General features: G+C 36.2%; 1 protein-coding gene across 2 annotated transcripts in view; it reads left to right on the forward strand.

Moving 5' to 3' along the window:
- The first annotated feature begins 1198 nt into the window (after positions 1-1198).
- Positions 1199-14907, forward strand: part of LOC136026396 (GRAM domain-containing protein 4-like) — a 107000-nt gene continuing 93291 nt past the window's right edge. For both annotated transcript variants that reach the window (XM_065702950.1, XM_065702951.1), the window contains exon 1: positions 1199-1427. In XM_065702950.1, coding sequence (XP_065559022.1) covers positions 1336-1427 — 92 coding nt within the window. In that variant the 5' untranslated portion in view covers positions 1199-1335. The remainder of the gene's footprint in view (positions 1428-14907) is intronic.

Consider the following 14907-nt stretch of genomic DNA (forward strand, 5'->3'; position numbering starts at 1 on the left):
TTAGATACCTGTTTTTCACCGCATTGAAACATTACCGAATGTATTTGTGTTTGATAAAGGGCTTATTTCATTGAACATAAGAGTAAAATAATGTATTTTTTCAAAGAACTAGAGTGCATCATTTTGATGAAAATGTGTATAAAAATTTTGGGAATACTAACACAAATATGACTTATGCTGTAGCATTTAGTTTTTCTCGAAATATTACAGTGTCAGACAAACTTGTAGGTTTTTCCGACACTGTGAGACACTGTTTCATGGCATGTGTTGCATGAATGTTACATGTGACAAATCTATGATATGACAGTTACACATACGTCATACGTGGTAAAGTTTAAGAGAGAGAAGATGTCAAACCTATCTTTGGTGACCGATTTCAGCAAAAATTCGTGTTGACTTGATTAGCTCTTTCGCCCAAGTTAGAGAAAAATCGATTTTAAAGCTTTATTTTGCATATTTAAGAAAACTAAAAGCGAGCAAAAATTTCTTAACAAAAACAAAGTTTCCAAATGGAATCAAAAGCAAAGCTGAAACTTAGAACAAACAAAAATTATTGCTTCGCAACAAGTCTACAATTCTGGCTACAAAAAACTGATTCATGATATTTCCCTATGTTTGTCAAATGCTCAAAATAATACTTAACTGAAGACTGAGTTTGCTTGAGTTTTGTGTATAGAGAATTAACATTGTAGTTATCAATATAATGAACGGTGAAATACTATTGAGAGCCATTTAAATTAGCCTTTTATTTTCTGTAGGATAGTTAAGGACTAGTTTACTTCTAAGAAAACATACTTTTTTTTTAGTTTTGTGTTTTCAGATAAGCGCTAGCTCTTCAGAATTCCACAAATATTGGAAATACCATGAGTCAGCTGACTAGAGCTAGTTTTGTAAATGTATATTGCATAAAATCTGAAGGAATTTATTTTGTTCCAACTACGCTCTTTAATACTAAAAGAAAGTTTTTTGTTTTTATTTTTTCTTTCAAACGAAAACACTCCTTCCAGTTAATTTGACAAACAGAATGTTGCTATTTCTGAGCTTCTGAAATATATCATGCCTTAAACCTACTAATCCCTGAGCTGTCAATGTTATATTAATTTGAAGAACTCAATCTAATATTTTGGACACTGTTGGACGTACTTCATAGCCAAAGGCAATACTCCAAGTAAAAATAAAACTTTCTCCAATGCTGGAGTAACCTAGTAACGTTTTGATAATTAAAACGTAAGGACCAGTACAAGGTTTCTGTCTTGGAAACGGTAGACAAAGTTGTAAAAGTGTTAAATGGATTAAAGAAAGTCGTATGGTTTCTTGTGGTCATTGGGTGATAAAATGACGATTGAAGAAAGGCTCGGAAGCTCTTCTGATTCAACTAATGAATCTACAGAAGACCAGAAACAAGATGCGAAACTAAGGCCAACACGGTAGGTGATTAAACTAGCATGAACTGGAGCTGCATTATTTTTTAAGGAGTTTAGCCATAAACTTGTAGCGTAGTTCGAGACGGAGTACATATCGAAAATCAAATTCAGCACGGCAAAAGCAATTCAAAACCAATTGTGTCTGGTATATTTCTCATAATCTAGAACTAAAATCCCTGTCGAATATAACTATGGCAATCTCTATACCGGTTGTTAAAACATAAAAAAAATATCATACAAATCGAGCAAAGCCGAAAACAAGAAACATCTCCTAACAGTAGTTTTAAAAAATCATTAGACTTTTGTTTTTAGTTGTTATTCATATATTGTTTCTGAAAATAGGAATGATCCGTTATCCAAAAGTAAGAAAACCAACCGGTAATAGTTGTTACCCATAGTAAGAACTAGGCATTACAATCTAATTCCATTCTCATATTCCATTGAACTGATAGGTAATATGGTTAATTTTTATTGAAACATGATTTATTTTTCTATATGATCTGAATCACCATGATCTGAAACATGATTTTTATTTGTATGCGTACTGGGGTTTTTAGCCCAAACAAGCTTTGCTTCGGGCCGTTTACTTGGTTTGTTTTGTTTATTTATATTAATAAACCCATCTTTCTCTCTCTCACCAAAAATGGTCTGGTAATTAATTAGACGAAAATTACAATTCAAATTATATTCGTGCTCAAAACCCAGGGGCTTATTGGGAAAATTCTCAATTTGTTTTTAAGGACAAATTACTTGCATTAAGTGCTAAACATAATTTTGTTTCGGGGTAAGCATCTATTGAGCAATTTCCGTGAGCCATTTGACTTATTTCCAAAAGAAATAGCAGATACAGCCGTTGAGTTTGGTTATGTCCTCATAAATATTTTCCTTCCTTCTCTTATTTTGAAAAATATGCAGTTTTGGTGCAAAATTTCATCCAATGTGAGCTTTTCATAGTAATATCTATAATTTCTAGGAATTAAAATTTTCTCAGTAATCTATATAACTTATTATTAAAGAATACTTAACACGGTTTCCAGTTACCTAAACGCGGTTTTGATTGTTTTATTCCAGAATAATTTTTTCTGACACGATTCTGAGCTTTTTGTTTTTTATATAATCAGTTTCTGATTCTAGAGATGTATTACTGATTGTTATGTGAACAAAGTCTAAGCTAGATTACAAACTACCATTTTCGGATGCTAATTCACTCACTTCTTCCTTAAATTAAACTAAAAATGTTTTTTTTTTTTTTTTACAACTGATTACAAGGAGGAATATTGAAACTTCAAACGAAAGTAATTTATTCCATACATGGGGGACATCAAACCACGGTCTTTACGCTGAAGTATTAAAGTTCTTTAAAATAATTTTCATTCAAATTCCACATCTCATTTGTTTGAACAGGATCGTGACAAAATTCAAACACTTTAGTGTAAATAGCGAAGGCTGAGGAAAAGGCAGCCCCCCTCACATATGGAATATTTTCTTTTAATTTAAAGTTTTACTATTGATCCTTATTATTAGTTGAAAAACTGTATTTTTATTTAATTTCTGGCCATTTTTTAAAATCATAACAGGAAATCCCCTCCTCCCTATGTGTATGATTTATCCTGGAAAATTTCCCCAGAGACTCTCCTCACCATAGAAAATTGCCCCAATGGAGGCTCATTCCGCAACCCCCTCCCAAAAAATATACCAAATGTTTCCCAATAAAAAATACTATAATTAAACAATGGGTAAATTTCGTAACTTACGGCCCTTTCCCCAGAGACTATAGGGAGTTATATCGCCCCCAAAAACATTTCTACCGTGTTTTTCGACTATACTGGATGAAATGGCTAGCTCATAATTTTGACTTGATCTCTTTCGGGAACAGGGGACGTGGAAAGGGGGCTAGTTGTCCTCCAATCTTTTAGTCACTTAAAAAATGCACTAGAATTCTTACTTCCATTTTAATGAGCCCTCTATCGATCTTCTAGAACAATTGGTTCGATATGATCACCCCTGGGAAAAAAATAACGAAAAAATATGCATTCATACTCTTTCTTCTGACAAAAAAAAATCCACATTTTTATAGATAAGAGTTTGAAACCTCTACAGTAGAGTTTTCTGATATTATGAGTCTGGTGGCGTGATCTTCATTAAGATTGCTTGACTATTTTGGGGCGTTTCCTCCAATTTTCAAAAATCAGGCAGATTTTCTCAGCCTCGTAGTTTTTGGTGGGTAACATCAATCTTAATGAATTTTATATATGTGGAATCAGCATATAAAGCCAGTTCTTTTGGTATATCTATCATTAACAAAATTTTTGTCTTTTAGAGTTTTGGTTGCTATTGAGCCGAGTCACTCCTCCCTTACAGTTCGTTACCACGAATTGTTTGGTACTCGGCAACAGACAAATAGCCCAGCCTCTGTCAATAGCCCAACGCGCTCTGCCGCATTACTCGGCAAAATCACAACAACAAAAAACTGTTTTATATGAAAAAGTCGGCTGAGCTTCTTGTGCAATTTGAATTTCAAACACGCCCATAACCCAAGGAAGCCTTGTTGAATCAGTTTCCCAGTAATTTACTCAAAATGAATGTGAGTCAGATTTCAAAAATCATGTCAACCTTAGCTTAATTTCTAGCAAATATGCGAGGGCTTTGACTTTCACCTATACCGGAAGTTGCGCAAGTCAGCGTTTTTTCAAAATAAATTCTAAAATATAAAGGGATAACTCTACAAAATCCAAAAATAAAAGTTCTAGTTACCTTAATAAGTAACCAAAAAATCGGAGGACAACTAGGCCTCCTCCCCCGTTCCTTTTTTCTCAAAATCATTCGATCAAAACTATGAGAACACCATTTAGCCAAACAAATAAATATGCAAATTTCGTTTTAATTATTCATCTGCAGAGAGCCAAAATCAAAACATGCATTGATTCAAAAATGTTCAGAAATTAAATAAAAAAATATTTAAATAAAAATAAAAAGAAAAGTAAGGAGCGACATCAAAACTTAAAACGAACAGAAATTACTTCGTATGTTAAAGGGGCTGCTTCCTCATCAACTCCCCACTCTTTACGCTAAAGTTTTTTATTGTTTTAAAAAGTAGAGTTAAGAGAAAGAGTCAAACTTAGCGTAAAGAGCAGGGCATTGATGAGGAAGTAGTCCGTTTCACATACGAAGTAATTTCTGTTCGTTTTAAGTTTTAATGTCGCTCCTTACCTTCCGTTAAAAAAAACTTTTTTTTATATTTAATTCAACTCACAAGCTCGAACATCACTCCTTGATCTACTTTTTTCTTTTAACTGTCAAACAGTAACGTAAGTAATAGTATCTGGTGACGAACTGTAGTAAGAAGCGATCCGGATCAATAGTAAACGAAACTTTAAAAAATGGGATTTTGATACTAATAGATACATCAAAAGAATCGGATTTTTATGCTGATATAAGATATATAAGTTTTATCAAGTTTAGTCTTACTTATCAGAAGTTACGAGCCTGAGAAAAATTTGCCTTATTTTGGAAAATAGGGCGAAACACCCCCTAAAAGTCCTAGAATCTTAACGAGAGAATCTTAACGGGAGGCACTAGAATGTTGCGAGAGGGCTCATTCTAACGGAAATTAAAATTTCTAGTGCCCTTTTCAAGTGACCAAAAATATTGGAGAGCACCTAGACCCCCTCCCACGCTCATTTTTTCCCAAATTCAACGGGTCAAAATTCTGAGATAGCGATTTTCTTCAGCATAGTCGAAAAACTTAATAACTATGTCTTTGGGGACGACTTACTCCCTCACAGTTCCCGGGGGAGGGACTACAAGGTACAAACTTTGACCGGTGTTTACATATAGTAATGGTTATTGGGAAATGTACAGACGTTTTCAGGGGAATTATTTTCTTGGATAGGGAGGGGGTTGAGGGGAGGGGGTTACATGGGAGGATCTTTCCATGGAGGAATTTGTCAAGGGAGGAGAGAATTTCCATGAAGGGGGAGCAGGATTTTCTAATATTATTTAAAACAAAAACAATGAAAAGATAAATATGAAAAACTTTTTTCAACTGAAAGAAAGGAGCAGCATTAAAACTAAACGAACAGAAATTATTATGCATATGAGGGGTTCATCTCCTCCAAAATACCTGCTCTTTACGCTAAAGTGTTTTAGTAATTCCAATTATTTCTTCTACGGCCTTTGTGATTCAGGGGTCATTCTTAAAGAACTGGGACAAAATTTAATTTTTAGCGTAAAGAGCAAGGTATTAAAGAGGGGGCAAACCCCCTCATATACGTAATAAAAATACACGAATATAGAAGTTCGTTACGAAAGTTAATTCGGAAGTTCCGTGTATTTTTTATTAATAAAAACGTTGGTAAGAAATTAAAAGTTCTAGTTGCATTTTTAGGTAGCCAAAAGATTGAAGGGCAACTAAGCCTCCTCCCCCACTCCTTTTTTCTCAAAATCGCAAGATCAAAACTAGGAAAAAGCCATCTAGCCAAAAAAAAATATGCAAATTTCGTTCTAAGTATTCATGTGCGGAGAGCCAAAATCAAAACATGCATTAATTCAAAAACGTTCAGAAATTAAATTAAAAAAATGAATTTTTTTAACGGAAAGTAAGGAGCGACATTAAAACTTAAAACGAGTGGAAATTACTCTGTATATGAAAGAAGCTGTTCCCTCCTCAACGACCCGCTCTTTACGCTAAAGTTTTTCACTGTTTTGAAAAGTAGATTTGGGAGAAAGACTCAAACTTTAGCACAAAGAGCGGGTCTTTTAGGAGGAAACAGCTTCTTTAATATACGGAGTAATTTCTGCTCGTTTTAAGTTTTAATGTCGCTCCTTACTTTCAGTTAAAAAACTCGTTTTTTTATTATTTAATTCTCGAAAGGAACCAGCATAAAAGGCTAAATGGCAAAGGTGTTATTAAGGAGTGATTACGTCACTCATTCAAAGACTATAAATTCTACTTCCTTTGGGATAAATCATCTATAGTATTTGCACACGCAAACCTAAAGATGTTAATGTAGTGTGCATCACTGATTGATGTGCCAGCTATAATTGGATTTTTACAGTACTATAATTAGACTCAGATACGTGATGTCTTAAATTTATGAAGTTTAAAATGGAGCTTGGTAAGCTAGTAAAAGTATAAAAAACAGGGGGGTGCCGACTTTCAGAAATCAAGTGCACCAGATGGCACGTGCTAAGCGTGGCGAAAGAATGACATGTAGGAAACAACTGTACAAAGAGTTGCAGAAACTGTGGTATCCGTGGTAGAACCGTGCCACCTGTGGAGGAGCTCCGCGGTACACGTGGCGCTCCGAGATGGGCATCAGGTGGCAGAAAGTGCGTGACCCTTCATGGAAAACATTATCGTAACTTTTTTTTTAAGTTATGCTTTCCGAAATGTCGAAGAATTGGTTGTCCATTTACTCGCCAACAAAAAAGATCAGCAATCCTTCTTATTAAGATGTCAATGCTCGATTTATTTCTTTTTTTTTCAAGAAGGCCTAGAGGATAACCTGTAAAACGTATTCGTTTTTAAAATATAACTAGATCTCTTTTCGAAATATAACTCTCACGAGTCCACATTACCACTTGGAGATATAACTTACAGAACCAAAAGCATAGATATCGGTTTAGTTTATGTTAGAAATGCGGAAAAAACTCAAAAACGGAACCGAAAATATTTTGGACACTTCTTGTTTTTCCCAGAAACTCCTTTTGATATTAGTTCTTTTGAAACGGTAAATTAAGCCCTACAAGTTAAAAATAAATTAGCTGCCATCAGTGATTTATTCCTTCAAAATCCATCCCTTGAAAGTGTAAAAAGAAGTTATTTGGCTGAACAAAACTATCAACTTAAGCTATAGTTTTCAATGATATGCAAACTCCATTCACACCAATGAAAGGTGGCCTTATTGCAGTAGTGTCAATCTAAAAAAACTAAGCAGGAAGATGTATTTTTCCAAACCCGGGGGATCGAGGTCAATCCCGCTCTTTTTTATCAACTTTTGAATGAAAACACCACAAAAATGGCACTTTTTGGTAAAAATATCCATAAAAGTATCTTTCCAAAATCTAGCTGACATAATATTCTACTGTTTTTCCTTCGTATACATTCTGAAATCACAGAACTCTCTCTTTTTTTTTGACTAAATAAAACTCAATTTGAGCATCTTTCTAGATTTTATAGTAGTAAAATCACAATCACAAATTTTGAGGGCTCTTGAGGTGGCAGTTTCTGTTCTTTTTAAGTTTCGCTCGATTATTAATTCTAATTTCAGATCGTTTACGATTACATTTCATCCTTCATAGTAAATTCCGCTCTTTTCAAGTTTGGAACTGTCACTTTATTAGACGTAGATTCTTTGTTTAATTTCACACGTTAAACGAACATTTTTCGAAGAAAATTAATGAGCAATGCTGAATCCCATGTCAAGTGAATATTAATTCAAATTATAAGCCAAACTTAAAACGAAGAGAAGTTATATAGAATAAGGAAAACGAAACCTAGAACGAACAAAAAATTAAAACAAACAATCAAGTCAAACTTAAAATAAACGGTAATTACAATCAATAACTAGACCTACGTTGCCCGGGCAACGTAAAGTGTTGCGGCAACCTTTGTCCGGCTTCGAGACTAAAGTGTTGCGAGAGCAACGCTTTGGTTTTGTTTCTTCGCTATCGATCTGTAATCACATGAGTAAAGGCTATTCCTCATCGTTGAAAAAACAACAGCAAAATTATATCGAAAGAAGGGACTAGATTGACTTTGCAGCCAGTTGAACTTTATCCTTTTCAATCGTAGACATCGTGACGGATGAAAACTTGGAACAATATCTTATATAATCTAGTTGGTATTATAAAGATATCCCTAACTTTTCAGGATCAAAATACCGTAGACGACATTCTATTAATTGTTACGAAACTATCTCATTGTTTTACATTCTCATTTGTGCTTGTTTCTTCACTATCGGTTAAATAATGAAGTTGTCAGCCTATCGAAGATTTTAAAACGGTATGTTCAAACAAGAACGCAATCAGTTATCACATGACCAAAGTCTATTCCTCAGCGTTGAAAAAAAAAACAACTACAAAATAATATTGAAAGAAGGGACTAAATTGACTTTGCAGCCAGTTGAACTTTCCTTTTCAGTCGTAGACATCGTGACGGATGAAAACTTGGAACAATATCTTATATAATCTAGTTGGTATTATAAAGCTTTCCGTAACTTTTCAGGATTAAAATACCATTAGTGACACTAATTATTACCAAACTACTTTATGTTTTATGTTATCGTTTGCAATCGTTGCGTAAACACTTAATTCTGTCAGACTTAAAGAGATCAAATACAATGTGAACCAATTTTGCACGAATTTCTAGCCCAAAGTGAACATATTCTTATTTACAAGTCCCTCTCCCGTGATAGACATCACTATCACCGGAAACAAATAAATGGGTACACCAACTAGCAAAAGTTGCAAACCCCTCAAAACTGAAGATGATTGTAGCCCAACAGCCGATTATTACTTACAAGGAGACTGTTGGGGACTTACAAGGCCCCTACATGTCTTGCCACTGGAAACAAATTGGTTTAACCATCAAATACACCGGAAACAAATAATAGGTACACCAACTAGCAAAAGTGGCAAACCCCTCATTGCCAAAGATGATTATGAGCTAACAGCCGTTTCTCGCCCATAGTGAACCGATTCTTACTTATAAGTCCCTCTCTCGTGATAGGCATCAAGTTCACCAGAAACAAATAAATGGGTACACCAACTAGCATAGTTGCAAACCCCTCATCGCTGAAGTTGACTGTAGCCTAACAGCAGATCATTACTTACAAGTCCCATACATGTCTTACCACTGGAACCAAATTGGTTTTACCATCAAATACACTGGAAATAAATAATAGATACACCAAACTAGCAGAAGTTGCTAGCCCCTCATTGCCGAAGATGATTGTTACCTAACAGCCGACTGTTGCTTACAAGTCCTCTATATGTCTCACAATTTGTATCGGCCTAGATTTCGTTTCAGTGTGTACCTTACTACTGAAGTTGTCAACCCCTTGAAACTTTCAAACTGGTATACCTTATGAGGGAATTTTTGTACCAAAAAATGGAAGTTATATGCTTTAATCAGCTCATCAAGAGCTATCGATTGCCTTCGAAAAAAATTCTATCTGTCTTAGATCAAAAGTTGATTTTTTTTTGCCGTAGGCCAGCTTTCTTTAGTAATGAGAGAACTTTTACAGTTTATTAGGCACATCTGATACCATTTCTCTACCGCAATCCCAAGTCCACAAAACCGAATGATAAACTTAGCTGCAATCACGAACAGAAATGGGTAGAAACAATAGATGACAGCACTTACGAATCCGTGGGAAAATGCCACATTTTTGCTTCTGTAAATTTTTTGTTTATCACTCAAAGAATATATATTGGCTGTGGGGCCGGGTAACTGCGGCATATATTTAAAATTTATAGATTTTAGTCCATCTTCAATTTGAAAGTGGAGCCTGCCTGCTTGCCTGCTAGAACGGAGCTTTCCACTCGAAAGCAGAAACATGGTTTGATGAAACAAAAGCTTGGCTGCACAACTTCAGATACTCCTCTCAGACATAGGCTATATAACTCTACTTCACTTCGCACACCATAGGCTCTGGCTCGTGGACAAGCAAAAACCATCCTTTTTAGCCCCAGGCAAGAGTTTTGCGGAGCTTTCCAAAGTGTAAAGTCATATTCATCAATCTGGCCTGAGGTCCACACTTTCCGTAAAAACCGCACAGGTTAGACCCTTACCAGTTTCCAGGAATAAGCTGAGATCGACGGCATAGGAAAAAAAACGGGACAAAACCAAAGTGTTGCTCTCGCAACATAATTAAATGAAACCTAGAACGAACAAAAGTTAAACTCAATGATCAAGTTAAACTTAAACAAACAGAAATTACCCGAAACATAGTGAGGCTATCACCCAATCAGAACCTTCATAGCTAGAGTGTCAACTTGTGACCGGTTTGATCAAAACTTTAAGATTACCATTTTCTTCAAAATACTCCAAAGGTTAAGTAACTATACCTAGAGATTTTTATGGAAGAGGTGATCGTATAAACTTTGGAAGAGGCTCAATTTGATCGGAAATCAAAGCTCTAGTCCCTTTTTAAGAGTCAAAAGGGATCGGAGGGCGATGGTCCCCCCTCACACCCATTTTCCCCTAAATGAATCTAATCAAAATTTGAAATCGGCATTCTGTTCAAAATATTCCAAAGGCAATATGACTATGCCTCCGGGGTCGACAACCTCCCCCCAGCCCCAGGGGGCTGTCTACTTTTATTAGTTGCCGTTGTTAACATTTAAGGTTTTACCTGATGCCTGAAAGCTGGGACTTTGAAATATTTTGGCTGTTTCACCTGGAATTTATCACCTAAGATAGGTAACTTATATGGTAGCTTACCGTCTAAGTGAAAAACATTCAAACGTACCCTTGAAATTTGAACGGTAGGTTTCTACGTCCAAGCAGACTTTCCCAAGACGTTTTAGACGGCTGACCTTTTCAGTCCAGAGGCTATAAGCTTCAAATTTTAGTTCTTTGGGGAAGTCCTGACTTTCGAACATCGAAGCTTGCTAGCGCCTCAGTTGGGAAGAGCAAGTGTTTAATTTATTTCTTTTTCCAAAAAGAAAATTTCTCCTTGATTTTAGCCATGGTGTCATGGCTACATTAAGTGTGACTAGCAAAACTCAATGTACCTCTAAAAAGTCCGTCCCCTTTATTTCCTGACCTAAGCTATTTTCTCAGTAAGTTATAAGCGGTCCAAGTGCTTATGTGATAAAGCCAGAGAAAGTTAGGTCAGGGACCCATGTGGTTTGCCCTATTAGTTTAAAGTATACGAGAGAGAGAAAAAACTTTCTGTCTTTCTCCATAGGAATCAGAAGCAAGGGGAAGTCATAGAAGGCTTACTTGTATGCCTCCATAACGTAATCATTTTAGGTATTTTCGAGAGATTTTAAAAAATAAAATTTTAACTTGGTTGTAGAGATGTCGAATATCTTTTGATATCTTAAGTTACAAAACTGTCGTTAATGAACTATTTAACAACAGTACGAGAGGTAGATATTTGAAAACGGTCGTAGCATTCCTGTGCAAATTTTTATGGCACTTGGTATTAACCAAGTGACATATAGCGATCGCAAATTCTGTCGGTCTGTCGGTCTGTCCCGGTTTTGCTACTTTCAGCACTTCCGGGTAAGCTAGGACGATGAAATTTGGCAGGCGTATCCAGATTACTCCGGGCCGGACCAGATTAAATTAGAAATAGTCGTTTTCTCTATTTGACTATCTGGGGGGAGTGGGCGGCTGGTTAATTCGAAAAAATATAAAAAATGAAGTATTTTTAACTTACGAACGGGTGATGGGATATTAATGAAATTTGATGTTTGGAAGGATATCGTGTCTCAGAGCTCTTATTTTAAATCCCGACCGGATCTGGTGACATTGGGGAGTTGGGGGTGACCTAAAATCTTGGAAAACACTTAGAGTGGAGGGATCGGGATGAAACCTGGTGGGAAAAATAAGCTCAAGTTCTAGATACGTGATTGACATAACCGGAAGGGATCCGCTCTCTTTGTGGTAGCTGGGGGGGGGGAGAGTTAATTCTGAAAAACTAGAAAAAATGAAGTATTTTTAACTTACGAACGGGTGATCGGATCTCAGTGAAATTTGATATTTAGATGGATATTGTGTCTCAAAGCTCTTATTATAAATTCCGACCGGATCTGGTGACATTGGCGGGAGTTTTGGGGGACCTAAAATCTTGGAAAATAAGCAGAAGTCTTAGATACGTGATTGACATAATCGGAATGGATCTGCTCTATTTGGGAGAATTGGGGGGGGGGGGGTTAACTCTGAAAAATTAGAAAAAATGACGCATTTTTAACTTAAGAAGAAGTGATAGGATCTTCATGAAACTTCATATTTAGAAATAAGATCTCTTATTTTAAATCTCAACCGGATCTAGGGTCATTGGGGGGCAGTTGGGGGGGGGGGACCAGAAATCTTGGAAAATACTAGGAGAGATCAGGATGAAACCAGGTGGGAAGAATAAAAAGAAGTCTAAGATGCGTGACTGACACAACCGGACCGGATCCACTCTCTTTGGTGGAGTTGGGGGGGGGAGTAATTCGGAAAAATGAGGTATTTGTAACTTTCGAACGGATGATCAGATCTTAATGAAATTTGATATTTAGAAGGATCTTGTGCTTTAGAGCTCTTGTTTGAAATTCCGACCAGATCCTGTGACATTGGGGGGGAGTTGAAGGGGTAGCCCAGAATTCTTGGATAACGTGAAAATTGGGGTATTTTTATCTTACGAATAGGTGATCGGATCTTAATGAAAATTGATATATAGAAGGATCTTATGTCTCAGATGCTCCATTTTCGACTCGAATTGGATCCGGGAACATAGGGGGTTGGAGGGGGGAAACAGAAATCTTGGAAAGCACTTGGACTGGAGAGATCGGGATTAAACTTGATGGGAAGAATAAGCACAAGTTTTAGATACGTGATTGACATAATTGGAACAGTCCCGTTCTTTTTGGAGGAGCTGGGGGATGTTGATTTGGAAAAATTAGAAAAATTGAGGTATTTTTAACTTAAGAATGGGTTACCGGATCTTAATGAAATTTGATATTTAGAAGGAATTCATGTCTCAGAGCTTAAATACAGACCAGATCTGTTGACACTGGGAGGAGTTGGAGGGGAAATCGGAAATCTTGGAAAACGCTTAGAGTGGAGGAATCGGGATGAAGCTTGGTGGGTAGAATAAGAAAATGTCATAGATATGATATTGACATAACCGTACTGTATTTGCTCTCTTTGGGGGAGGTGGGGGGTCGGGTTAAGTGCTTTGGCGAGTTTGGTGCTTCTGGACGTGCTAGGACGATGAAAATTGGTAGGCGTGTCTGGGAGCTGCACAAATTGATTTGATAAAGTCGTTTTCCCTGATTCAACCATCTTGGGGGCTAAAGGGAGAGGGAAAAATTAGAAAAAATGAGGTATTTATAACTTAAGAGTGGGTGATCGGATCTTAATGAAGTTTGATACTAGAAGGACATCGTGACTCAGAGCTTTTATTTTAGATCCCGACCGGCATTAAGCCTCTGGTTTTCCTTTTAAATCGATCTATTGATTCTTAGAATTTTGTTAGAGCTCATACCATATGAACTCTTGGCTCTTCTGGCCTCGTCACAAGTGCCATATGAGCTCTTAGCTCTTGTTTTAAATGTAGTGTAAATTTCAGGGGCTATCTATCGAGTTTGAATAATATTGAACATATTGAAACCGCTAAGTGATTATTTTGTTCTAGTTCATTCAATTTTGAAAGTGAACTAACGGAGAACTTGTTTACTAAATCCATTGTAGAATTTAAAACTTTAGACGAATAAACGGAGAAGCAATAAATTCCAAAGCAACTTTATTACTCCTTTCTAATTTCGACTAAGGACAGACTGTTTTCGCTTTTCATATAGTTCACATATATATCTATATGTCTTGTGTGTCACAGGCTGTTTTACCAAGATAGTAAAAGAAAGAGAAATATCTCTCTGGAAAACAGTTAACTCTGGAGGGGACTTCAGCTTTTGAATTCAGATTAAATAAAAAAAAAACAAGTTTCTTCAATTGAAAGTAAGGAGCAATATTAAAACTTAAAACAAACAGAAATTACGACATATATCATGGGGGTTGCTGCCTCCTCACCACACCTCGGTCTTTACACTAAAGTTTTGTAGTACATTTAAAAAAGCTTCTTATTTTTCTCATGAAATGAGGCTTGTGTTCCAGGAGTCGTTCTAAAGAATTGGGACGAAATTCGAATTTTAGCGTGAAGAGCTAGGTGTTGAAGAGGGACAATGCCCTTCATATACGTAATAGTTTCTGTCCGTTTTAAGTTTTAATGTTGCTCCCTGCTTTCAGTTTTTTTTATTTATTTTGTGATCTTTTTTAAATAATACCAGGAAAACTGGTCTCACCTCCACGGGAAAATCCCTCCTCCTCACGGATATATTCTCAAGAGAATTCAATTCTAGTGAAAATTTACCACGAACAATTACCCTTAATATCCCCACGTGTAAAATTGAGTTTTCGAAGAGAAACAAGACTTAAGAAGAATCGTGTTAAGAAGAGTCGTATTATCTCCAAAGGCGTAGTTATTCGGCCTTTTTACTATGCTGAACAAAATGGCTATCTCAAAATTTGGATCGGACGATTTTGAGAAAAAAGGCGCGTGGGAGGTGGCTATTTTCCCTCCAACTTAAAAAGGTCACTAGAGCTCTTAATTTCCTTTTGAACGAGCCCTCTTTTGATATTCTAGGATCACTGGGTTGAGACGATCACCCCTGAAAAACAAACAAACACGCATCCGTGATGTTTCTTCTGGCCAGAAACACCGAAATACCACATTTTTGGAGATATGCGCTTGAAACCTCTTCAGTA

The sequence above is a fragment of the Artemia franciscana genome, chromosome 4 (assembly GCF_032884065.1).
Source record: "Artemia franciscana chromosome 4, ASM3288406v1, whole genome shotgun sequence".
NCBI lineage: Eukaryota > Metazoa > Arthropoda > Branchiopoda > Anostraca > Artemiidae > Artemia > Artemia franciscana.